The sequence below is a fragment of the Boleophthalmus pectinirostris genome, unplaced genomic scaffold (assembly GCF_026225935.1).
Source record: "Boleophthalmus pectinirostris isolate CB_2022bp ecotype Guang Dong unplaced genomic scaffold, ASM2622593v1 HiC_scaffold_12, whole genome shotgun sequence".
Lineage (NCBI taxonomy): Eukaryota > Metazoa > Chordata > Actinopteri > Gobiiformes > Gobiidae > Boleophthalmus > Boleophthalmus pectinirostris.
The window spans coordinates 3,957,661-3,984,770 of NW_026571018.1; the positions used below are offsets into that span (position 1 = coordinate 3,957,661).

Here is a 27,110-nt window from a genome sequence, read left to right on the forward strand (position 1 = left end):
CTCCAGCGGAATACAGAGACACACGGACAGAGACACGGAGGCTGCACACAGGAGTCTCCCGTGCGGGTCCGTGCTCCGGTATCTGCTGCTGCTGCTGCTGCTGCTGCTGCACGGAGGAGCTGTGACTGAGGCGGAGGGGACGGACAGAGCGCGGCGGACAGACGGAGGAGCTGCGCTGTTTGCAGAAGGAAGCGCTGAGCTGGTGGCGTTAGCAGCAGCAGACTCGCTCCCGAAGCTCCGGAGGCTCTCGCGGCTCTGAAGGCTCGGGACTCGGTGCATGGACGGCCGCACACGGAGGACAGCCGCCCGGGACTGAAGCCGCTCTCCGCTCCTCCGCGCACGGATCGTTTTGTCGGATCTTTGTGGCCGCTCCTCGCCTGCCGCGGAGATGGGCGACAAGGCGCAGGGCACCAGGTACGCGCGGCTAAAGGCTAGTTAGCTTAGCATTAGCTTAGCTTTAGCTTCACGCACTTGGCTGATGGGCAGTGTAGAGGCGTTTGGTCACTGCGGAGGAAAGCTTCACTAATTGAGTGACTGTGCACTAATTATCACGCACATAATGTTTGGAACTTAACGACGCGGCAGTAAAAGCACACCTCTCCCCCCGGCGTCGCTTTAAACGAGCCTAAATGTGACAGTTTTGTGGTAAAACGCCGGAGTTTGGGTGAGTTTGGTGTTAGCAGGGCGGGGTTAGCCACAGGCGGCTAACAGCCAAGAGCGGACACAAATGTCACGTTTTCTGCAAAAACACGTCGCTCCATTTTCACCAGACACGGTCCACGGGTCCAAAGCGAATCATGTCTTTATTAAATGGCTTTGTGACGGTCGCATTTGGGTTAATTAGGTTAACAGCTGCGGGCCAGACTCCGTAGACTTTAGTGGTAAAATAAGACCGGAGTGGGCGGCAGTGACAGCGGACGGGCTCCAGAAAACTCGGGCTGTGGGGAGACGTGTGCGTGATTTTTACCCCAAGCCACAGCCGAAGTAAAGAGGAGCATATTACACTTTAACTCCCACATCATGTTTGTTTCTCTTAGATGAGCTGCAACAGAAATCTTGTAATGTGTGATTTTTGCAGCGTAGTGTGGCGCATCGGCCACGCTCCTCTGCTGTAATTGGCTGTGATCGGTGCGTGGGTTTTTCTCTGCGGTTTAAACACGGCGTCCTCTGGTGGCTCTGCGCGGCCCGGGAGAGACGCGCTTTACGTGGGGTTTTACGGATGAAATAGGTGCTAAAAGAGCGCAGTTTAGCGACGTGTTTGCGTCACATGTGCGGAGAGACGCGCCGCTGCAGCCCCGTGTTTACGCTCCGACACCAGGCCGTGGATCTGCGGGAGCTCCGTGTGTGACCGCGCTGTTTTTAGAAACCTGAGGCCCATGCACAGATAACGAGGAGATAATGTGAAGATGTTTAACTATAAAAGACACTGACAGAATTAAATCCACGCATGGCCGCGGTGTCAGAGGAGGCGACAATATAACTCATTATATTTTCGTGGTTGGAAATCTTTAAAAACATTCAGGCGTCTCAGTTGTATTTGCTCGTGTTCATAAGGTGCATTGGCTAAAAGTATCCACCATTTAACGCTCGTTTAAAGTACAAGTCCATTTTTATTATGAAAATGCACAGAAATTTGTTTTGAAAAATATAATACTACAAACTTTGACTATTGCAGTTGTTATAAGATTGTTGCTGTGTGTCATGATAAAGAAGATGAGTATGAGAGGGTCAGGAGGAGCAGAAGATGCAGAGGAGAGGGTCAGATGAAGCAGAAGATGCAGAGCAGAGGTTCAGATGAAGCAGAAGATCAATACATGAAGAGGAGAGGGTCAGAAGAAGCAGAACATGCAGAGGAAAGGGTCAGGAGGAGCAGAAGATGCAGAGGAGAGGGTCAGATGAAGCAGAAGATGCAGAGGAGAGGGTCAGAAGATACAGAGAAAAGGGTGAGATGAAGCAGAAGATGCAGAGGAAAGGGTCAGATGAAGAAGAAGATGCAGAGGAAAGGGTCAGATGAAGAAGAAGATGCAGAGGAAAGGGTCAGATGAAGCAGAAGATGCAGAGGACAGGATCAGAAGAAGCAGAAGACGCAGAGGAGAAGGTCAGATGAAGCAGAACATGCAGAGGAAAGGGTGAGATGAAGCAGAGGATGCAGAGTAGAGGGTCAGATGAAGCAGAAGATGCAGAGGAGAAGGTCAGATGAAGCAGAGGAAAGGGTGAGATGAAGCAGAAGATGCAGAGGAAAGGGTCAGATGAAGCAGAAGATGCAGAGTAGAGGGTCAAGAGGAGTAGTAGTAGTAGTTGTTGTGGTGGTGGTCACCAGTCTGATCCTGGATTAACCCTAAACCGTCAGACAGTTTTCTATAAATCCCATTTTCCTCATGGTTTACGGGCTAACCACTCTATCATTGTAGCATAGAGGCGGATATGCACGTTCATATGCACATTCAGCTCAGACAATTTAGGAATCTAACCCACAACCTGTACTGAGAGGAGGGGATAGGACACTCTAACCACTCTGCTCCAGTTACTTGTTTTTGTGGTTTTATTTTGACGTAAATGGACCCTTACTCAAAACTTCCTGTTGCTCATACTGCACTTCCCCTTCCTCTTTCAGTCACAATATTTAACTTTAATACATGTTTTATTTTTTCTTGCTCAGCTTTATACGAGCATCCTAAATAAAAGTGCAGACTGTGGTTTTGTTCGGTGAGATTAGATTATAGTTTTAAATCAGTTCAGTGGTGGATTGTGAAGAAAAGTGGAAAATACCAAAGCATATTGTAAGTCACATCCAAATCCAACCAGGAAATTAAATGATAAATCTCGCCAAAATTGTAAAATTATAGAGAGTTGGGTACAAATTTTGGGGAAAAAAAAAAAAAAAAAAAAAAGATGTTTTGTGAATTAAATCCTGTCTGTAGTCAATATTAAAGTGAATATTTAGGGTTTTGGTGTCCCACACTAATTTAAATACATTTCTTTACCTTGCAGATCTATTATTTTTAATATTTTTCGTATGGTAATTATATATTGTGGAGGAATTTTGATCACACTAGGAGTGTGCAAAAATATCAAAATATCGATATATAGTTTAATGTAATGATACAGTATCGATATCGTGGGCTGCTGTATCGATATATCATCAAGAGTATTTTTTGGTATATTTTTGTAAATTATTTTGTTACTTTGTTATTTTGTTGTTTGTTATGCGACACATTTCACTGTTTTGATGATTAAAATGTTTGTGTTTTATATGAAATTTGTATAAGAAGTGGTTTAACAAAGACTTTTAGTATCACAGACATGATTTAGCCTTTATTTTTATTGAACCGTATCAAATAGATTTGAAATATATCTTATCGAATCGAGAGCGCACTGTATCGACGTATGTATCGTATCTGCAATTTCTTAATGATCCCCAGCTCTATTGAGGACACCTGCAGGTCTGTTGTTCAGTTCATGCTCTGACTGACAGGTGGATTAACCAATCACAGTAAAGTGTGCGCTGTCAGAAGAAGAAGATGACTTGAGTTCCCTCTTAAAAGCCAAACCCTAATCATACCTGAGTCGCACCTGATCCTGACGGTAGAAAGACTTTGATTAAGGGAATTTGACGTCACCCGTAGAGTTCGGTTTCAACCAAATGAAGCTCATTGCCTAATCTGAAACGAGGAATCATATTTGGAAATCTGAGCTCCAGACCAAACGGCCAATCAGGAGTGAGGCTGTGGCAGGAGGTGGGCACTTAGCAATAAAACTGTTAATCAACCTTTAGTCTTTAAACCATCTGTGGTGGTGTTTGGTGAGATTAGATTATAGTTTTACATCATCAGTTTTACAGTTCAGTGTCGAATTGTGAAGAAAAATGGAAAATACCATAATATATTGTATGCCACAGCTAGGTCCAACAAGGAAATGAAATGATAAATCTCACCAAAATTGTAGAAAGTTAGGTAAAAATTTTGGGGAAAATAAAAAAATTACGATGTTTTGTGAATTAAATCCTGTCTGTAGTCAATATTAATGTGAATATTTAGAGTTTTGGGGTCCCACAGTAACTTAAATACATTTGTTTACCTTGCAGATCTATAATTTTTATTATTTTTTTGTATGGTAATTATATTTTGTGGAGGAATTTTGATCTGAGAAGAGAAGCTGTTCAAATGAGGCGGAAAACAATAGCTGCAAGGGTGGCATTTTGAGCTGAAATGATCTAAGTTATTGCCTGGTGAGCTATAAAAACGCAGAGGAGCACCACCTGATGACATCTCAAGGTTTAACTGAGTGTTTTGAACTAAATCTGTGGGATTTCTGCGGAGAGCACCACATTAGAACACTGTTAAAGCCCTGCGGCGGAACATTTCATCACACTTGACCAGGGTTAGAGAGGCCGAGAAGCTGCTGAGTCACCGAAGAGTCATAAACAAACAGCTGAGCGCATCGTCTGACATCACTTCCTGAAAAGCACAATGACGGGAAACAGCTGACGGTGGGAACGAGCTCCTCCCAAACGCCGCCGTATCCGTGGAAACGCCAAACGGGAGAGGGCACCGCGTTCATTTTGTTGAAGTTTTTGTTGTTTTACATCCCGGTTGAACACGGCCAGCTGATGTCCTTCTGGAGTTTTATTGTCGTGAAATCGTTGTCTACGGACAACACGCAGATTTCACCTTAACTCTGCAATATCTGGACATCTTTTTTACGTTTCACCTTCTTATATCATCAAAAAGGCTCTCTAGAGATGTTTGTGAAAAAAATATCTTATTATAAATCTCCGTACCCGTGATGTTTAAACATTAGTTAAGTTTAAATTATATGAAACTGATGAAATAGTGAAAAAATTATGTGCCGTAACTAATGTTCACATGTTGGAGCCTATTAACAGACTAAAAATCGCCATTGTTATATCTTAAGTTTGCGATTTTGTTTTCAAAAGTCGACATTTCTATGCTGTCAACACTAAGCAGATTAACAGTGTTTAGCAAAAAGCATTTGGTATAGTTTCTTTCCGCCTCATTAATACACCATAATGCTTACGACAATATACACTTAGTTTTTTAATCGTTATGGTTAGGTTGGGTTGCGTTATTCGTATCCGTAGGTAATTTTGTTTTGCAGATTTGAAAGGCTGGTCCCACATTTCACATTTCATTCATCCACATTATGAACAACAAACACGTATAAAAAACACAATTACAAAATAAAGTGTTGCAGTTCTCCAATGCAAAACGGTTTGTTCCAAAATCAAGTTTAAAAGTTCTAAACAACACAAGCAGGACCAAACTCCTCACACTGCTAGTCGCTGCGTGGAGGACAAATAAGATAAAATGAAACCCAATAAAGAAAAAATAATAATTTTAACCTACGTTCAAAGCTTAATCAATGGCCAGTTTGATAAACGTTGAGCTGCAGAAACTCGCTCCTCCCGTCAATCTGTAGTTTTGCAAATCTGTTAAAAGGCTCAGGCGTTTTCTGTCTTTAATGTTTTCGTCCGGATGCGCAACAATAATCCACAATCTCTGAAACTCCCAGATAGTTTGTGAAAAAAAACCCAACTCTGCTTTTTTTTTATCTTTTATTGCAACAGTGTCCTGAGACCGGGCCCTCGCATAATTTACATATTTACTTTTTTTTCTAGTAAAAATTATTAAATAAATAAAAATACAGCATGTTAGGGCATAAGTATCTTTGAAAAAGCCAATAATTGAACCCCACTTCTTTACAAAAATCAGCGACTTTAGCTGCAGCTGCTTGTAGAAACTTGTGTGATTTTTTTTTTTTTTTATTTTTTATATCGACTGATCTGTGGTCGGTGTCTCAGGTTTCAGACAGTAATCATTTTTCTTGCACTCATCAAAAGAAAGCAACAGAAAGCACTGATCATGAGAGAGACCATCAGGAAATGTATCTAGCAAAAATATCTTTGGGTCCAATGAGATGTCAACAGCCAATATATTTTGTAGAACATCTTTAACATCAATCCAGAAACGTTTCAGTCCCAAAATATGTGAGTTTGGTCACCTACAAGTTCACAATTCCTCCAACACTTATCACTAAGACTATATTTCGAAGTAAAAGTTTTCAGCAGGGTTCTAAAGAATCTTAATTTGACCTTCCAGATTTGATTTCCCAACACTCTACGACAACTAAAACAAATACTCTCCCTGGTATCATTGTCCAAGTTTACATTCATTTCCCTTTCCCACTGTTGTTACATATGATTTGTGATATCAGACTCGTCCAACAACAGTTTTTGGTAAATCAAAGACACTTGCTTTTTCAGTACACCAGAGTTTTCAAGTAGATAACTAAAATATTTCTCAGTATTTGTCGGGTCTCTTCTGATATAATCCCAGACCTTATGTTTTGTAATATAATTTCTCAACTGTAAGAACCTATAATGGTCACTGGAAGGTACAGTATGTCATATTTGGCTCTCAATTGAGAAAAGATCAGAATGACGAGTCTGACAGCGGCAGTTACAGAGAGAAGGGCCACAGTTTTGTTTTTCAATAGAAAGTGAATTGTAACCAGAGCTTGAAGGATCCCTGTGATCACTTCCTGTTTGGAACGCCTCGGTTAGTGCATAGGCTATATCCATGACTAGAGCTGGGTATCATTAAGAAGTTGTCGATACGATACATACCTCCATACAGTGCACTCTCGGTTCAATACAATATATTTCAAATCGATTTGATACGGTTCAGTAAAAAGTAATGTCTAAATCATGTCTGTGATACTACAAGTCTTTTGTTAAACCACGTCTTGTGCAAAGTTAAATTGAAACACAAATTTTTTTTAATTGTCAAAACTGTGGAAATGTAAAATGTGCTGCATTAATGAGTTTCTTTTCATTAAACAAGTAACAAAACTCTTAGCCTGATTCATCAGCCAGTTTCACTTCGTAGAAACTGTCTGACCTCGCAGCATTAGGATTCGTTCACTCGACAGTAGGTGGATACTTTTTTTATTTAACCAATCGCTGCTATATGGTCGTGACGTATGTAATGCACCAGTAACAGGGCTAACTGGTATATTAAGCTTTTCCCAAATCCCGTAGGAAGAAGGACAATAACATCTTTCCTCTTGATAAAATTCACCAAACATTCTTTGTTCCAGCTTTAAATCCTCGATCTCGGGAATCTCAGCCAACACAGAACGTATTGCTCTTCACTTATTGGCTGGTGCCCGAACTTGCACTTCCGAGATTCTTGCAAACCGTCTAGTCTAGTGTATTCTGATTCCTGACCTAGTAATAAAATAATTTATTAAAATATACCAAAAAATACTCTTAGCGATGTATCGATACAGCAGCCCCTGATATCAGTACGGTATCATCACATTAAACGATACGATATATTGATATTTTTGCACACACCTGTCTGTGACACACCTGATCGTCCCCGAGCTGTACATATGTGGCCTTGTTGTGCTTCACACCTGCGGCACCTCACCTGTCTGAACCTGACCCGGGCTCAGGTGGGACCAGGCTGCGCTCTGATTGGCCGCTCCCTGAGGATCATGTGACGCACCTTTCCCTTCAAAAGTCTGTCCGATTAACCAGGCGTAACCGAGCACTAATCACGTCTGAACGAGGGTCTGAACGAGGGTCTGAACGAGGGTCTGAACGAGGGACTGAGCCAGGGACTGAGCCTGGGTCTGAGCCTGGGTCTGAACTTGGGGTCTTGTTCATATCTTTATTGTCTCACCCGTTGAGCAGATTGGGCAGATGCACTTCCTGGTTTGCCTTTGAGTCTAACAGGAAGTCGCGTTTGTCGCCTCTAGTCCTTTTCCTGTTGTGGCGTGACCTTTGACCTTTGTTTAATTCTGTGTTTCCTGTTTCAGAGTTTTCAAGAAGTCCAGCCCCAACTGTAAGGTGAGTCCAGGACACGACCAGCACAAAACAATACACCAAACTGTTTACATTTATTTAAAAAAAAACACTAAATCTGTCCAAAATGTTAACAGGAACTTAAAGCAGACATGTTGAGCTTGTGTTTGCTCTAGAGCTGCTCAATTATAGAAAAAATCATTATCACGATTATTTCGGTCAATATTGAAATCACGATTATTCAAATGTTTATTTTTTTATTACACAATATATTTAGTCAGCATTTTTCTCTCTGATAGAACACTTTGTAATTGATAATTGACACAAAACTTTCAAATTGGAAATAAATTCAGGCTACAAATACGAACCTTGCAGCAGTTTTGCAATGTATAAAATATAAAATGAATAAAATAAACTTTGAACATGAAATAAGGCATAGAAAAATAAATAAAATGTATATCCAGCTGATCTACAATCTATATATTTAAAAATAAAATAAATATTCTTATTTATATAAAAAATACCCCAAAATAAACTTGAAATCCTTTCAACTCGAGTATATGAGTTTGGAGATCGTTTGACACACAAATCAAAATCGTGTTAAAAATTTAATTAACTGCACAGACTTGGCTTGCACTGTAGTTAAAAGTCTGTGATGCCCGTGGATCATTGCCCGATGATTGTGTTATAATTTGTATATTTAGCTGTTTTCAAGAAAAACTCCCGCACATACTCCTGGTTTTTCTTTCATTGATAAGACATTTCGGTCCGTCAGACTTTCCTCAGACCCTCCACTCCTCTTATAAGTATAAATACTATAAGTTAAGGGACTGTCCCCTAAAGAAAAATTATCCAGTCACAGCAGTGAAAAATACCGTATTTTTCGAGCTATTAGGCGCTCTGGATTATAAAACGCACTGTCATTAAATGGTCTATTTTTGAACTTTTTCCACAAATAAACCACGTGGGACTTTAAAGGAAACCCAACAGTGTGATGGGTGAGTGGTTTTGTTTGTTTGTGGCGTTCACGGTGACTCTGGGCTTTGTTCAGTTGTGGCGTGTAGGGAGGGTGCTGTCTGGGACCGCTGGATTGTCGGCGAGTTCGCAGTGACTCAGTTGTTGAGTCGTGTCTGGAAGTGGCACATTGCACTCGCTTTTTCGGTTCGTTCCTCCGTTCCTCGTCGGTGTGGAGTGAAGAGTGTTTCGCTGTGCGGTCGCTGTCTACTCCGTGTGTGTTTGTGTGCGCTGCGGGTGGTGCGGCTTTATAGTTTGCTGAAGTTGTGATTCGCTCTGGATTGCGGGGCGCACGGCCATTTTTTGATGGGGATAGAGGCGTAAAAGCGCTCCCTATAGTCCGGAAAATACGATAATACATTTACAATTAGACCCAAATATTATATATCAGTGTTTCCCAATCTTTTTTTCTGGGGAGCCATATTTTAAAAATCACAAACCTTTGCTACCCAAGTTAATAAACATTATTCTTAAATCACAAGATAAAGGTGGATTTGAGCATTATTGAACATTAATGAGGATATTTTATTGACTGAGTGAACGTGTCCCTGAACAATTAGTTCAGTCATTGAAGCAGCAATAAAAGGATCCATAAGTCGCCTATTTGGACATTAAATGTAACCCGTTTCTTTTTCTTTCCAACATTCAATTGAATGAGCAATACTGAAACAAAATAGTCAATAAAATGATTTCAAAACAAGGCAACTCCCCCCCCAAAAAATATCTTGTGACCCACATGAGGGTCACGACTCAGTCTTTGGGAAAGAATGTTATATGATTAACTACGAACCAATCTCTTGTGATTTAAAACACATGGATAATAATTAGAAAAAAAATATAAAGATAATGATCAACATGAGAAAGTTAAGTTTCATCATACAGACAACATATTTTTTAGCAAAACAAGCGGCGCATCGTAGAGTTTAACATGAACCTCCCTCGTGACTCAGAGGGAGGGCGTATATATTTGCCCTTCATTACATCACTTTTAAAAAATCATAACAATACATTAAACAACAATTCATCATTTAAGCCTTTAGGACTAAGAATTTGTAGAGTAAAAATCCAATAGGCTTTGTGTCTTTTTTAGCCTGATTCATCAGCCGGTTTCACTTTGTACAAACCGTGTGACCTCGCAGCGTTAGGATTCATTCGCTCGACAGTAGGCAGGTATTTTTTATTTATTTAACCAATTGGTGCTATTTGGTCGTGACGTATGTAATGCGCCAAATCCCGTAGGAAGAAGGGCAACGTCTTTCCCCTTGATAAAATTCACCAAACATTCTCTTTGTTCGGCTTTAAATCCTTGATCTTGGGAATCTTTGCCAACACAGAATATATGGCTCTTTGCTGATTGGCTGGTGCCCGAACTCGGGACTTCCACGGTTCTTGCAAACAGTCTAGTGTATTCCAATTCCTGATGTAGTCCCTGTTTGATCCCACAGAAACGCAAAGACGACATCACGTTTCAGTTTGTTAAAATGAACAGCGACTGGCTTTTACTTGGATTTTGGATTTAATTGCAATATTGATCCAAAACAACTTAATAAAAGAAACAAGTGCGCTGACCTCCGCGTTAGAAAACTGCAGTGCCCAGTGGGAGCTGACATCGCTGTAAACATCATCACAACAAAGCGCCGCCTGCTCTCGGCCCCTCCTGTGGACGACCGCATGTCACACCAACAAACAGCAGATTTTTTTTTTGTTTCATTTGCACCGAAATTACTACACGACACTGCCAAATCCTTATTTATTGTAAGTTAAGAAATAAAACTGGAGAAAGTCACAGTGGAGGTGAAAATGCGGGTTAGATCGGAGCGATGGCATCTTGAACACAGAAAAATCACTCAAACATCCACGAATCACTCTAAATACAATCTCAGGGACAGTGGAAAGAAAACGACAATAACAGTTTGAACAATGGCTAAAAGCTCTGAAAAATCAATTTTACAGAATAGGCCTGCTTTAAATTCACTTCCTTCACAAGAATCTGCAGAAGAGCACATTTGTTTTACTCTTAAGCGAGTTAAATGCTCTTGTTCTTCACTGTGGGTTTGGGATAATTAGATCATTTAATCTAATATTTAATAATTGAATAAGAGCGAGTCACATGTGTGTGGTTTTCTGCAGTAATTTTATCTGGACAGTTTTATGCTCTAGTCTGAACAGTAAAAAGTCAAAAATTATAACATACAACAATAGAAGCCAAGAAGAAAAATATTAGTTTAAAGCCACAAAGCCAAAAAATAGACTTACATAAAAGCGTGGATTCATCTTGTTGTTTTTTTTGTTGCAGTGTAAAACATGTGTCCTTGATCGAAACTGGCTCGCATCTCCACAAACCTGACTCTTATTCAGCCTACATCAAAAAAAAAAAAAAAAAAAAAGATAACTGAATGAACTATTGTCCAAATGTACTTTTTAAAGCTTTTAAACATGTTTATTCCAGTTTATTCCTCTTATCGTTGATCATTTTGCGTGCGCAGGTGACGGTTTACCTGGGGAAGAGGGACTTTGTGGATCACCTGGACCATGTGGACCCAGTTGGTACGACGGCCTCTCCTCCTCATCCTCCTCCTCCTTTTCCTTCTCCTCGTTCTCTCCTTACTGTCGTTATCGATCATTAAATCTGTGTTTTTCTCTTTTTTTTTTTCCTCAGACGGAGTGATTCTGGTTGACCCTGAATATCTCAAAGATCGCAAAGGTACAAACTCTCCTCCTCTCCCTGCCTCCCAACTTATCACTTGTCTCATCCCTTGCCTCCTTACTCCTCTCTTCTTGTCTGCTCTCTTGCCTCCTATCTCATTTCTTGCCTCCCAACTTCTCACTTGTCTCCTCTTTTCTTGTCTCTTCTCTTGCTTCCTAACTCCTTTCTTGCTTCCTAACATCTCTCTTCTTGTATTCTCTCTTGCCTCCTATTTCCTCTCTTGCTTCCTAACTCGTCTCTCCTTGTTTCCTCTCTTACCTCCTATCTCCTCACCTTGCTTCCTAACTCCTCTCTCCTTGTCTCCTCTCTTGCCTCCTATCTCCTCACCTTGTCTCCTAACTCCTGTCTCCTTGTCTCCTAGTCTTTGTGACCCTGACCTGTGCGTTCCGTTATGGGCGTGAGGATTTGGATGTTCTCGGTCTGTCCTTCAGAAAGGACCTCTACATCTCCACTTTTCAGGTAAAATCTCAAATAACCTTTACACATTTTTATAGTTTTTATAGTTTTTAACCTTATTGTGCTGCTTTGGAGATGTCCAGTGTTTTAAGACGGTCTAAAAACTCAAGAAATGCATTCATCACAGGCTCCTGTAAATGTGTTGTTTAAATACGAGCGTTCATGGTCCTGTTTGTGTTTAATTTTCAACAAAAAAGTGAAAAAAAAATGCTGGCTATCCAATGCTTGTGATTGTAAAGTTATTTGAGAGAGACTTATTTAACAGCACAAATCAGCTCTCCTGTTGTATTTCCACCTCAAGGCCGCCACCCACTACAGTTCGGGGAGGCGTGACCCAATTTTGTGTCTTTGTGTGCGATTTTTGAAGCCGTTGGGTTCCTCGTGTGTGTGCTCTGTCAGATCGTAACCACCAAACATCAACAACGCTACGATAAAACAGCCAACAAAAGCGTCAGGGACAGAGAAGTGACGGACACAGAGACGGAAGATCCAAACTCGAAATATAGAGAAAATGACAAAACTTTATTCCTCATCTCTCGTAAAGTTGTAAATTTTAAGTGCAGCATTTCATCCACATTATCCACAGAATTTGTCCTCTGCAAATAATGACATCCAGTCCACAAAACAGCGCTGTGAATCCAGTTTGAGGCATTATTTAAAAGTAAAAAGGCAGGAGTAGTTCCCCACGTGTGTTTGTTTACATCCACACTGCGCACGGATCGAGGTGAAGCTGCAGATTTGCGATAGTGACACTACTTCCTGTGGACTTTATCTCCACCTTTTATGTTTTAAAAATTGTATCTGAAGTTTTGTGCCACATTTCACAGATAATATTAACACAGTTTTGACTTTTATCTAAACTAGAAGTGCAGTGCTCTGATCTTTTGAGCACTTAAGAGTCTCAAAGCGAGTGTTTTTACTGTAGACAGAAACAGCTGATACGATCGCACTTACAACTTTGCAGCCTGTTTTACACAGACAGATCCTGCTGCAGTCTTTGCGATCAGAGATTTAAAATCTCATAAGATTCTCCTCATGTCTGTGGTGTGCCCTTTTATTTTTGCACATTTAAAAATTGTTTAAGACTGAAAAATCCTGTTGTGTGTGGTGGCCTTTAGTCAGTTCTTTCTGGTCAGATTGTGCTAAAATAAAGCACAGATTAAAGGGACAGTTCAGAATTTTAGACATATGGCCTTATTTCTTAGTGAGCCAGAGTGTTGGAGACGTGTGGAGACACTTTTTTTCCATCCAGTCCTTGTATTTGCAGAGGTTGCTGGTGCTAGACTCCTGCTACTAAAAACAGTCTTACCCACTCCACAAAACACCCGAAGCAAATCTATTATTACACCAGACTGTCCATGTGAATGTCTGTGTCGATAGAATCATTTTAGAAGTAAAACTAACCTTGCATCGCATGAATCGTCGCATGTTGAGGTACTATTTTCTCATATATCAGTCCGCCGCTGTCGAGCTTTCTATTGGGAAGTACAACTCACTGCTGCTGCTCAGACATAAATCCTTCAAATGCAAGGTCGGTTTTACTTCTACAATTATTCTATCAACACAGACATTTACATCGACAGGCTGGTGTAATAATAGATTTGCTTCGGGTGTTTTGTGGAGTGGGTAAGACTGTTTTTAGTGGACTGGATGGAATGTTTAAAAAAGTCTCCAACACTCTGGCTCACTAGGAAATGAGACCCTGTTCAAAATTCTGAACTGTTCCTTTAAAATATAACCTGTGTGACAGAGCTTCAGACAAAGTAGTGCCTATAGTTAGAATCACATCCCCAGGGAGAGTTGATGACATTGGCTGCAAAGTATCAATACTGCTCAAAGCTTTATGTGTTATAATTAGACGCAGACAGTTCACAGCAGACTTATTTTGACCTGAAGAGCTGCCTATACAATTTATCTGCACTGGGCACATTTTGCTCAGATACATGCGGAACAACCAGTACAGGGCTCGAAGGCTACAGGCTTTGGTTAATTCTGTCGAAATGTATTTACGCACACTGTTAGAGCAGCCGAGAGTGGGGAGGAGATGCCCGGACTGTAAAAAAAATGACTGTGTAATTGTATATGCATTATTGTGTCCCAGGCATTCCCTCCGGTCCCAGAGGAGAGGAAACCGAACAGCCGCCTCCAGGAGCGACTGCTTAAGAAACTGGGACAACACGCACATCCATTCTACTTTACTGTGAGTACTACTACTATTACTACTACTACTGCAAATGCTACTACGACTGCAAATACTACTACAAATACTACTACTACACTTCAGATCCTTATTTTATTTTACACATTTGTTTGTTTCAGATCCCTCAGAACCTCCCGTGTTCAGTGACTCTGCAGCCGGGGCCAGAAGACACTGGGAAGGTAAGAATACTTTTACTGCTACTACTACATCAGCTACTATTACTGCTACTTTTAATACTATAAAAACAACAATTAAACATCGCTCTCCTCTCGCCTTGTCTCCTCAGGCGTGCGGCGTGGACTTTGAGATCAGAGCGTTTTGTGCCAAGTCGATAGAAGAAAAGATCCACAAGAGGTCAGTCTTCCAGAGAGACTCAAATCTGTTAAACGAATCCAAGACCAAGACCCCCATGTGTTTCAGAACATGTTTAAAAGTGTTAGAATAAGACTCCATGGATACACCAGGAGGGCATCTGACACGCAGGAACAGTTGTAAAAGTGTTGCCTTCACTGTCTGTAGGAACTCAGTGCGCCTGGTGATCCGTAAAGTGCAGTACGCTCCAGAGAAGCCTGGGCCTCAGCCGATGGTGGAGACGACGCGCAGCTTCCTCATGTCCGACCGCTCTCTGCACCTGGAGGCATCTCTGGACAAAGAGGTGAGACTACAGCTCCCATAATGCACCTGACACAGAAAACTACTGCTCCTATAAAGCACAGCTAAACCCCTTTTGGTGTTTCAGTTGTATTATCACGGAGAACCAATCAGCGTCAACGTCCACGTCACAAACAACTCCACCAAGACGGTTAAGAGAGTCAAAATATCAGGTACAAAATACAGCTGAAGAATTATGTTTATGATTATATCACATTTATATGAATATAGGAAATTAAAATGTACAGCTGTGTTTTGTATTATTGTATTAATAGTGTTGCACTTCAGGAATATATGTACTATGGTAGTATACTAGTATACAAATACAATATGTAGTAAGAGTACGTGTGTGTGTTTGCAGTGCGTCAGTACGCAGACATTTGCCTGTTCAGCACAGCGCAGTACAAGTGTCCCGTGGCACAACTCGAGGCAGAGTGAGTATTTCTACTTTATACTTTAAATGTTTTGCATACACAAATCACATGAATGTTGTACATTTATTTACCCGACCTGTCAAAAGTTTGAACACACTTTTTAATTTAGTTTTCTTAGCAAAAGAAAAATTTAATTCTGTAACTGGACAAAAGTTTTATTCAAGTTATGACGTTTCTTCAGCTTCTTCAGCCGGTCGACACTGAAACTAACACCTACTTGTTTATTGTTTCTGTCTGCGAGCTCGGTCTATTGAACTACACTAAGTGTTAACTGTGAGTCATATTTTGCATAGACTGATGGGTGCTGTCACACCTGTTTGCATATGGACTATCACCGAATGCAAAACTGTGGCACATATGGAATGTAGTAAAAAATTAAACTCAAGCTAACTCCAAACCTGTTTTACATGTTTTAAAAACAGCCTTTACTTTAAACCCCGATTTGCTCTTTTGGCATTTCTTGACCCTGGCGCAGCAATGCTGTGAAGTGAAAACCATTTCAGGAGACTTCACCATGAGGTTTTGCAACTCTGTCATGGAAGCAAAGGGAGGATACTAGGGCTGGGTATCATTAAGAAGTTGCCGATACGATACATATCTCGATACACAGGCCACAAGACAATTTATATTTTAAAACATTGCACTTTCAATACGATATGATACATTTCAAATGGATTCAATATGGTTAAATAAAAAATAAAGGCTAAATCATGGCTGTGATACTAAAAGTCTTTGTTAAATCACTTCTTGGGCAAAGTTCATATGAAACACAAACATTTTAGTCATCAAAACGGAGAAAATGTCAAATATGTTGCATAAACGAGTTTCCTTCCTCTAAACAAGCAACAAAACTGCAGCACTGTAACAAAATAATTAAGTAAAATATATCGCCAAGAGTATTTTTTTGTATATCGATACAGGAGCCCACGATATCGATCCTGTATCATTACATACATATAGGTTATATCGATATTTCAATATTTTTGCACACCCCTTGAGGCTACTATGGGATTTAAATATTTTGTTGAGATGTTACCCTTTTTTTCTTATCTACATAATCCCATTTATCTTGCTTTATATATTCACTATCTTCCATATGTGTTTAAATGTAAAAAGTAGTAAACATAAAGAGGAAAAAACACACTGAATAAGAGGGTGTGTCCAAACTTTTGACTGACATAAAGTGACATAACGTAACATAACTCTTCCTCCGTCTCCATAGCGACCAGGTGTCGTCGAGCTCCACCTTCTGTAAAGTGTACACTCTGACCCCCACACTGGACAAGAACCGTGAGAAACGAGGACTCGCTCTGGACGGAAAACTCAAGCACGAAGACACAAACCTGGCATCTTCTACTATGTAAGAATACAACTACTGCAAATACTATTATTACGTCACTTTGAAACTAAACCAGGACTAAACCAGGTCTAAACCCAGTCCTGTCTCCTCAGAGTGAAGGATGTGACTAATAAGGAGGTGTTGGGGATCCTGGTGTCGTACAGAGTCAAAGTGAAGCTGGTGGTTTCCCGTGGAGGGTCAGTACAGCAGCTTTAGTTCACCTGAGTCTAATAATAATAATAATAATATAATAGCTGTGTTACGGTTGTGTAATTATTTTTTGTTTATAATTGTTTTCAGAGACGTGTCAGTGGAGCTGCCCTTCATCCTGATGCACCCCAAACCTGTGGAGCCCCCAGCCTCTCGCCCCCAGTCTGGTACAGATACACATTTACTACACATCTCCTGTAATAACCAGTGTGACTACTGTATTATTTGGACTATAAGTTGCACTTTCTTTACGGTTTGGTTGTTTCCGGTGCGACTCATATATTAAAATGTTGACAGTGAAGCATGGAGAGGCTCTAGTCTTGTGTGTGAGTATCTGCTGCTCCTGTTCCTCCTTGATAATGGTGGTTGATGGATGTTAAAACAGTTTGAAGGTTGTATATTTCACAAAATGTTCTCTTGTGAGCTTTAAGTCTTGTTAAAATGTTGTTGCCTCCTTGTGTTTTGTTTCGTTCACACATGTTTGAGTAACATTTGATTCTGTCTGTCTCCAAAGCTCAAACCTTTAGTCCAGTAAAGATTCACTGAACTGATTCTTGTGAAGGTGTACGAAGTGTTTTCAGGAAGTGTGTTTTCTGTTTGAGAAGAACTAAGACTAAATAGGCAGGGTTTGTGGTTAAACGTGTGAATGAAACAAAACACAACTCCAGGTCTGTTTATGACGAGGAAACAACATTAGAACACACCAGAAAATAGCTCAATATAGACTCTTTAATCCTCTAGCATTGTTAAAAAATAAATAAAAATCATGTTTATATTGTTAAATGTGCACAGTATTTGGACGCCCAGGAAAGTTTTTGTTCATTATTTTATTTTCCTACACTTCTGTTTTCCATTTTGGTTATTTTACGATAAGAATTTGCAATTTAAAGGGTTAAAATCATAAAAATGTTCAAAACTGTTTATTCCAAAATGTAGAGCAGAAGTGTCTGAAAAGAATGAGCCTGTAAAAAGGAAAATAAAATAAATACTGGATGTCCAAATACTTTGTACATGTACTTAACTTAACTTATAATCATGACAATCCGATAAAAAAACGTGTACTAATGGTCTGATGTCGTCATTGAGCAGCTCATGTACAAAAAAGTCAAAAGTGCGTAAAATGGGTCCAGCAATGACAGAGAGTAAACACACCTCAAGTGTTAGATCAATATTTTTTTTTTCCATGGGGCCAAATGAGAAACAGAAAATATTGTTGAGGGTCAAAAAACTAAATATTAATTGTATTTCTTTATAAAAAGCAGTAAATATCATTGTTTTGATGAGCTGGTCAGACTGGTAAGAGTTTATTTCATGACTAAGCAATGAAAAAGTGAGGTTGCTTTACAAAATATTTTGGGAGCTGTGCAATGTCCAGGTCTTCGTTAAATTGTTCTGTGTTCTTGTATTTTACGTTTCAGCATAATAAGAGTTTAAACGTGTGTTCTGTTTGTCCCCCAGCGGTGCCAGAGATGGATCCTCCCATCGACACAAACCTCATTGAGTTCGACACAAAGTGAGTTCAGTTTAAACAAGTCTCATACCTCTGATACTTGTGGAACTCCACAATTCTCTGCAAACTGGACTGACTTTTGCATTTAAGGACCTATATAGCTCTATTTTTTTATTTTCTTATCTGGTATAATGTTGTTTGTTTTTGCCCGTTTAAAACTTTCTCTCTCTGAAGCAGCATGTCGCAGGATGATGACTTTGTGTTCTCTCTCTTTCTCCGTCTCTCTCTCTCTCTCTCTCTGCCTGTATAAGTTTACTGATCTTTGTCTCTTTCTCTCTCTATGTCTCTGTCTTTCTTCATCCCCCTATTTACTCTTCATAATGTCTCTCCTTCTTTCTTTGTCTTAAGTTTACTTGTCTTAATGTGTCTCTCTCTCTCTTTCTCCGTCTCTCTCTCTCTCTCTCTGCCTGTATAAGTTTACTGATCTTTGTCTCTTTCTCTATGTCTCTGTCTTTCTTCATCTCCCTATTTACTCTTCATAATGTCTCTCCTTCTTTCTTTGTCTTAAGTTTACTCGTCTTAATGCCTCTCTTTCTCCTCTCTCTCTCTCTCTTTCTCCTCTCTCTCTCTCTCTCTCTCTCTCTCTCTCTCTCTCTCTGTGTTTACTGGTCTTAATGTCTCTCTCTCTTTCTCTCTTCCTCTGTTTATTGGTCTTAATATCTCTTTCTTTCTCTTTTTTTCTCTCTCTTCATCTCTCTGTTTACTGATCTTAATGACTCTTTCACTCTGTCTCTCTCTTTCACTCTCTCTCTCTTTCACTCTGTTTACTGGTCTTAATGTCTCTCTTTCTCTCTGTCTCTCTCTCTTTCTCTCTATTTTTGTTTACTGATCTTAATGTCTCTTCTCTCTTTTTCTTTGCTTACTGGTCTTACTCTTACTCTTTCTCCTCCCTCTCTCTTTCTCTCTTTCTCTCTTTTTCTCTTTTTCTCTCTCTCTCTCTCTCTCCCCCCCCGTTCAATCGTCTTACATAATCTCTCTCTCTTTCTGTGTGCGTTTGCAGCAGCATGTCCCAGGACGACGACTTTGTGTTCGAGGACTTCGCTCGGCTCCGGCTCAAAGGAGTCGTGGACGACAAAGACGAGGACTGCTAGAAGCTCCGCCCCCCAAAAAAACAAAAACAAAACAACAAAAAAAACACCAGAGAATTCTACAAAAAAATCACAGAAAATCTCAAAAAAATCCAGCTCCTACACTTAGACGCCGCAGGGTACAGACCAGAGCTGCAAAAACTCACAAAACGCTGCTCTATGACCGAGGAGATCAAAATATGGACGTCGCGGTGGGTCAGATGCCCTCCCAGATTAAAAAAAAAAAAAAATTTGCGGATTTGACTTTTGGCTATTTCTAATGAAAATGCCAGAGAATATCGCAGAACAGTAGATAAAATACGACAAATTACGTTAAAAAATAGCGTTTTAAGTCTCATTCGCGCTGATCTTCTGGTCATTTGAAAAGCGTCAGATGTGGTTTTCGCAGCTCAGATGTGTAGAGCGTTGTACAGACTGAAAAACAGGAATTTAAAACTGAAATGGATTCGGCTCAGAGCTCAAACTTTTACACAAAAATCACCACGGATTTTCAGATAAGCTAAACGACATCTTTCGTGTCTGAGTGTGTGTTTCGCTTTCGTGTGTAAAGACATTTTCATCGGTTTTGTAATTACGGTTTCTTGTTTTTGATTTTGCGTCGGAGCAGCTCAGAGTTTAGGCGAACATTCCATTGTTGTTGGTTCTGTGTTCACCAGAGGAAAGTCCAGGTTCAGTTCTGGTTTAGTCCTGTTGTAAGTGCTGCTTTTGACGTGGGTTAGTACAGAGTTGGTCCAGGTTTAGAACTGGGTAACATCTGAGTTTGACCTGAGTCAGCCAACGGTTAGTACAGAGTTGGTCCAGGTTTAGACCAACTTTAGTCTTGTTTTAGTCCTGGTTTTAGTCCAGAGTCAAACCTGCTTTAATCTTGGTTAAATTCTGGTTCACACCTGGTTTAGCCTCGGTTTAAACCTGCTTTAGTCACGGTTAAGTTCTGGTTTGGACCTGGTTTAGTCTCTGCTTAGTCCTGGTTTAATCCAGAGTTAGTCCTGGTTTAGACTTGGTTTAGTCCTGAGTTAGTCCTGGTTTAGACCTGGTTTAGTCCAGAGTTAGTCCTGGTTTAGAACTGGGTAATACCTGGGTTTAACCTGGGTCAGCCCTCGGTTAGTCAAGAGCTGGTCCTGCTTCTGTCCAGAGTTTGTCCTGGTTCAGACCTGCTTTAGTCACAGTTAAGTTCTGGTTTACACTTGGCTTAGTCTCTGTTTAGTCCCAGTTTAGTTCTGTCTTAGTCCATATTTAGTCCTGGTTTAGAACTGGGTAATACCTGGGTTTGACCTGAGTCAGGCCTTGGTTAGTCCAGAGTTGATCCTGGTTTAGTCCAGAGTTAGTCCTGGTTCAGACCTGCTTTAGTCACGGTTAAATTCTGGTTTGCACCTGGTTTAGTCTCGGTTTAGTCCTGTCTTAGTCTAGAGTTAGTCCTGGTTTAAAACTGGGTAACTCCTAGGTTTGACCTGGGGCAAAGTTAGTCCTGGTTCAAACTTATTTTAGTCACGGGTAAATTCTGGTTTACACCTGGTTTAGTCTCGGTTTAGTCCTAGCTTTGACCTGGTTTAGTCGCGGTTTAGTCCTGTCTTAGTCTAGAGTTAGTCCTGGTTTAAAACTGGGTAACTCCTAGGTTTGACCTGGGGCAAAGTTAGTCCTGGTTCAAACTTATTTTAGTCACGGGTAAATTCTGGTTTACACCTGGTTTAGTCTCTGTTTAGTCCTGGTTTACTCTCGGTTTAATCCTGGTTTAGACCCAGTTTCGACCTGCTTTAGTCTTTGTTCAGTCTTGGTTCAGTTCTGGTTCAGTTCTGCTGTAGGCACCGCTCTCGTTGCCTTGATTATGACATTTCAAACACTTCCTCTTTCTCACCATTCCTTCACGTGTTAAATCTAGTAACAGATAATATTATTTTTGTACTTGTGCCGGTGGCGTTTGGGTTTAAAGTGGAGCTCTGAGCCATCTCCGTCGCGGCTGCGGCGGATGTGACGATTGTACAAATCAGATTCTATATTTGAATATTTGAAACGTAGACTCATCTTTTCTGTGTTTGTTTCTGTGTCTCATGAAGCTCGGGTCACCAGCGCAAAACTCCTCCTTTTCCTTCTCTCTTCCTCTTTTCTTCCTCTTCTTCCTCCTTCTCTCTTCCTCCTCTTCTTCGCTTCGGACGTTCGGCGATACAGATATCAGCTGTCACTCAGTATTTTCACTCACAAATATATTTTTATTCTCACAAAATAAAATCCAGATTAGCTCAAAATAAAAAAATAAAAAAGACTACCCAAATAATTAGTTTACTTTTTTCTAAATTAAACCCATTTAAAGTCTAATAATCCGTATAAAACTTACTTTTTTACTCATTTGGTGGATTAGGTTAATTAAACAGATTAACTTTTTATATTAATTCATGTTTTTGCATAATATTTCTGCAAAAAACTTCAAAAACCCTTTACGTTATTTAGTTTAAATTCATCTCATATTATTATTAAAGGACTGAAAATACTTAGTGACAGTAAAAAAATCATCGAAATCGTCGCCTCAACATTTTTTCGGTGTAAAAATACATTCATTTTTTGTGACGAAAAAATAGAAACGCTGCTGTCGTTTGGTTCTGCGTGAAATGACTCAAATCCACTACAAAAATCTGTGCCTTCAAAATAAAAACGTTGCCAACAAAAATAACCAAAAGCCAGAACAGCCCAGATCCCAAACGCTCTTAATCTGAAAGGACAAACTCCAGCCTTTTCTTGTTTTATTTAGAAACATTTCCCAATAAAACTCAGATCATTTGGACCAAAAAATGTTCTGAAATGCCACTTTTATGAAGTTTAAACTTAAGTGTTTTAAAGCTACTTAAAAACTTTCTGAACGTTAAAATATGAAATGTGTATTCGTCACGTTATATATTTTTTGCATTAAAAGAATTTGCCTTATTGTAAAAACGTTGCCATGTTTGTGTCATATTTGCTTATAAAAAAACGTGCCCAAATTTACATTTTACATTTACATTATTTTACGTGTCTCCTTGAAATTTCAGATAATTTTAAAAGTGCAAAGCTTTTTTTTTTTTTTTTTAAAGCCAAAATACGCTGTCGTTAATGCATCAATGTTGTAATTTCAACGTTTTATTATTTGTGGATGAAGTTCTCAGTCGTGCACTGTATACATGTATCACGAATCTCAGACTTCCGGTCATCACACAATTCATACTGGGAAGGATCCTCCGAAAAAGTGAGCATCAAACCGCCATGTTTGAGTTCCCAGTGGGATGCGTCTATCGATCTTTTCAAGTCTTTTGAACCATATCACTTTTGTTTCTGGTTCTGATATTGTCATATTTTAGTTTTGAGATTCGGACATTGTAATTGTGTGGTTGTTGAATGTTTTAACAGGCGAGAAATGGGCGAGAAAAGTTTGCGAACTCCATAAATGCAAAAGTGAATCAGATGTGTGTGACTCAAACCTCCGTTCAAACTGTTTCTCTTCCCAACGGAATTGAAAAATAGTGAAAGGTGAAAGCGATGGGCAGGATTGATCCACAGGAAGAACCAAAAATGAAACCTTTGGTTGCCTAAGAAATCATCTCATTTGCAGCGAAGATGTTGTATGTGGAGAGCTATCAAAACAAAATCCCGTTTGTTAATGGAGAAGTGCAGAAGACAAACAGTCTGAGCTGCACTTTCTTGTTCTTGTGGTTTTACAGCAACATCACGTCTTGGTCTCTTTGCAGTGGAAGGTGTTTCTTGGTGAACAGTTGGTGCCTTTCACTTTAACGTTGAGTTTTTAAATTCGTAATCAAGGTTGAGCGAGGGATTGGGATTTTGCTTTGAGTGCTCCACATACAAAATGTTCTCTGTAAACTCGGGATGATTTCTTAGGCAGCCAAAGGTTTCCTTTTTGGTTCTTCCTGTGGATCAATCCTGCCCATCACCTTCACCTTTCTCTTCCCAACAGAATTGAAAAATAGTGAAACAGTTTGAACGGAGGTTTGAGTCACACACATCTGATTCACTTTTGTAGTTAAGGAGTTCACAAACACATTTCTCGAGCCGTTTTCCACTGTTAGGATCCAACAACCACACAATTAACGATGTCCGAATCCCAAAACTAAAATATGACAATATCAGAACCAGAAACAAAAGTGATATGGTTCAAAAGACTTGAAAAGATCGACTTTGTCAATAGACACATCCCACTGGGAAAACAAACATGGAGGTTTGATGTTCACCATCCTTCCCAGTATGGATTCTGAAATTCATGATGCATCTGTTGGTTGTTTTCAGATTTTCAGTTTCTCATTTTCTTTTTGATTATTTTGTACTTTACCATGAAATATCCAAAAGTTAAACTTACAAATGTTGAACCTGGTATTTTCAATTATCAACTAAACCCAAAAACTCACTGTATTACAACATAATTTTGCATTTAACAATCAAATAAATACTGTTTAAAGGCAGATTCATGTTTTAATGCAGTGAGTTTTTATGAGAAATTATTTCAGGTTCAACATTTGTGAATTTAACTTTCAGATATTTCGTGGGAAACTATGTAAACAATTGAAAAAAACCGACCCTTGCTCCTGACATCACAAGCTAGAATCTGAAAACTACCAATAATTAAAAAATTAAAGTAAAAAAGATCAACTATTAATATTAAAACACCAAAATATGAACTTGCCTTTGAACTTTAACGGCACAAGTGGAAGCAGAATGTTCCAAAACCTTAAATTTTCCCATTTACTCCCCTTAAAAATCCACACTGTGTCTTAAATATTAAATAAATATTTTTGGTGTAATTTTAACCTTAAATTTAAACGTTGTGCCAAAACGTGTGAACCAAACGCAGCAGGATTCGCTTTGATGAAGGATTTTTTATCGTTTCATTTGGAGATTTCCGAGTTTTTAAACAGCAGGAAATGGAGCTGAGTTCAGGAAATTTGATCAATTTATTAAACTTTACAGTTTTCTCAAGTAAATTGTTTCAGATTTTTAAATGGCAGTAATTAGTAACTGTTTTTTTAATTTTGTAATTTTCCAAAAGTGTTTACTCAGCCTTTTTGGAGCTCCACAGTCTCACCCAGTAAATTTTCCATTAATTTTACCCATAGACTTAATAATATCATAACACAGTTGTTTTATTATAAGTCCAAAAAACACTTTTAAAACTAAATATCCTGCAAAAGGTTTTAGTAACTTAGCAGGTCTTACAGTTCTTGTGGTCATCATTTAATTGTTTTTTTTGAAAGTCTATGGGAAAAATGAAGGAGAATTTTACTTACGGAACTGGGGGGGGGGTCACTGTTGAGCTCCATTGTGTAAAATCTGATGAGGTTTTTAGACATCATCCATGAGTGTTTGAGTAATCTAGTGATCTCTCCCAGGCCCTAAACCCTCTTTAAGATTAGCAGCAGGAGTTACACGTTAATTCTAAATAAATATACAAAAGCAGGACACAAAACTCAGGGTTCCCGCTTTTTCACTGACAAAATTTTAAAACTTTTCCATGACGTTTTCATGATCTAAAGTGAATTTTCCATGAATTGATTGGACTTTTAGGGCAAAATATGAAATGTTAACTCTTTCCACTCACCTTATGGTTTGAGATTATAGTTTTTTAACATTGAAAATCAACAAAACAAAACAGGGAGCTACATAGAACGTGATCCTTCCATTTCAGTGCAGACTACATGACAAAAAAACTTATTAAGCACTCTTAAATCTGAATTCTTTCTGTTCTGACCGTAATGATTCACTCCAAGATCTTGTTTTTTAAAAAGGAAAAATTTGCATTTCTACAACTCTTATAAACACTCATATATAAATATACTGTGACTTTTTAACAACAGTTTTGTTTAAAATTCATATAAGTTGCAAAAATCAAGGCTATATTTTCCATGAATTGATCAGACTTTTAGGGCTAAATATGAAATGTGAACTCTTTCCACTCACCTTATGGTTTGAGATTAGTTTTTTTAACATTCAAAATCCTGTCAGTGCATTTATTGTCGTCTCTTTTAAACAAAAGGCGCAGACCTTCGGGAAAAAATCTTGCATGAAAGAGATACTAAAATTCTACGACTTTTCCAAAACTTTCAATTTACAAATTTCCATGATTTTTCTAGGCCCTGGTAAATGACATTTTCAATTTCCATGACTTCTCCAGGATTTCCATGACCGTGGGAACCCTGGAAACTGTTGACAAACCTGATGTGATGTGCAGGTTTTTCTTTCAGGGGGATGTGCGCTCTGAAGGGGGAGTGACTTAGCCTGAAGAGCAAAGGGTGGGGAGAGTTCAAAAACAAAATGGAAACTTTAAAAAGCAAACAATATAAACAATAAAAATAATAATGCGTTAAATAATAAAATAAAATAAATAAATAAAAACTAAAAACAATAAAATAACAATAAAAATAATAATGCGTTAAATAGTAAAATTAAAACAATAAAATAACAATAAAAATAATGCATTGTTTTCTGCAAATACGGCATTTTCAAAACAATAAAACGTAACATAGGGACCTAAATATGTAATGTGTTAGAAATTAATGCCTCGTCTTTTCTCCACTTTAATATTTTACATCACAACCTGAATTTTAATCTGTTAAATTTATAAAAAAAAAAAAAAAACTTAAACTTGGCTCCACTTCCTGCTGCGCTCTGCTCTGATTGGTCGGTTTCACACAGCCATTTTTTTTTCGGACAAAGTTGATGTTTTTAAGTCACACGTGATGTTTTTAACGCCTCCTGCCGCGCCGCACGAAACGCCCGTCTACGATAAAATAACCTGTTTGTTTAGCGTGACGCGCGCGCACACAGGCAGGGGGCGCTCTTCAGCATGTTTTCTTCGCTGTGCTGTGAATTTCGAGCCGTGACGTCGGAGTTTTGTCGTGATTCAAATTTGTGTGAAAATATTGGACGACAGAGTTCTCCTTCGCCTCTATGGTGACTGATTCTAATTATTATTATTATTATTATTAATGTACATCGCACCACGACTCTTCATAATCAGATTTGACTTGTATTTTTTATGTTGAGATTTATTTTAGTTTTCTTTTTATTATTAAAGTGAAATGAATTTAAATTGTGTCCTGTCTGATTAATGCACATTTAAAACTCCCAAACATATTACGCTTTTTTCCAGATGTTGGGACTTGAGTCTTGACTTGATAAAATGGACTAAGACTTGGGACTTGACTCGGACTTGAAGGTCACTGACTTGGGACTTGATGTTTCTCCTAAAATCTTATGTTTTTAGAAAATACTTTTCTCTTTTTAGTTGATAAATTCAGTGCTTAATTTTACAGGAACAAATTGGAACATGTCCCTCCCACTTCGGTTTTTTACTTTGGATGTGACTGAAGTACTGTGATGTGGTATCCTCAAATGTACTACAGTAGTTTAAAGTACAATACAGTAGTTTACTAGCCTGATTCATCAGTTGGTTTCACTTCGTACAAACTGTCTGACCTCGCAGTGTTAGAATTTCTTTGCTCGACAGTAGGCAGGTACTTTTTTAAATTATCCAATCGCTGCTATTTGTTCGTGACGTACGTTATGCGCGTTAACGGGAATAACTGGTATATTAAGCTTTTCCCAAATCCTGTAGGAAGAAGGACAATAACGTCTTTTGCAATGATAAAATTCACCAAACATTCTCTTTGTTCTGGCTTTAAATCCTCGATCTCAGGAAT

General features: G+C 39.1%; 1 protein-coding gene across 2 annotated transcripts; it reads left to right on the forward strand.

The window, feature by feature from the left end:
• LOC110159879 (arrestin red cell) lies at positions 1–26,500 on the forward strand. 2 transcript variants are annotated; one of them, XM_055148334.1, is made up of 16 exons: positions 1–414; positions 7,846–7,876; positions 11,332–11,392; positions 11,505–11,549; positions 11,914–12,011; positions 14,110–14,208; positions 14,328–14,387; positions 14,495–14,562; positions 14,728–14,863; positions 14,948–15,032; positions 15,221–15,293; positions 16,516–16,653; positions 16,746–16,829; positions 16,933–17,009; positions 18,301–18,355; positions 19,356–26,500. In XM_055148334.1, exons 1-16 carry the CDS (start codon positions 389–391, stop codon positions 19,441–19,443), a joined length of 1,224 nt encoding a protein of 407 aa, XP_055004309.1. In that variant the 5' UTR covers positions 1–388; the 3' UTR covers positions 19,444–26,500. The 2 variants fall into 2 exon arrangements, with proteins under 2 accessions (XP_055004309.1, XP_020780143.1); XM_020924484.2 differs by having other exon boundaries at positions 3–414; positions 19,353–26,500.
• Positions 26,501–27,110: the final 610 nt, after the last annotated feature.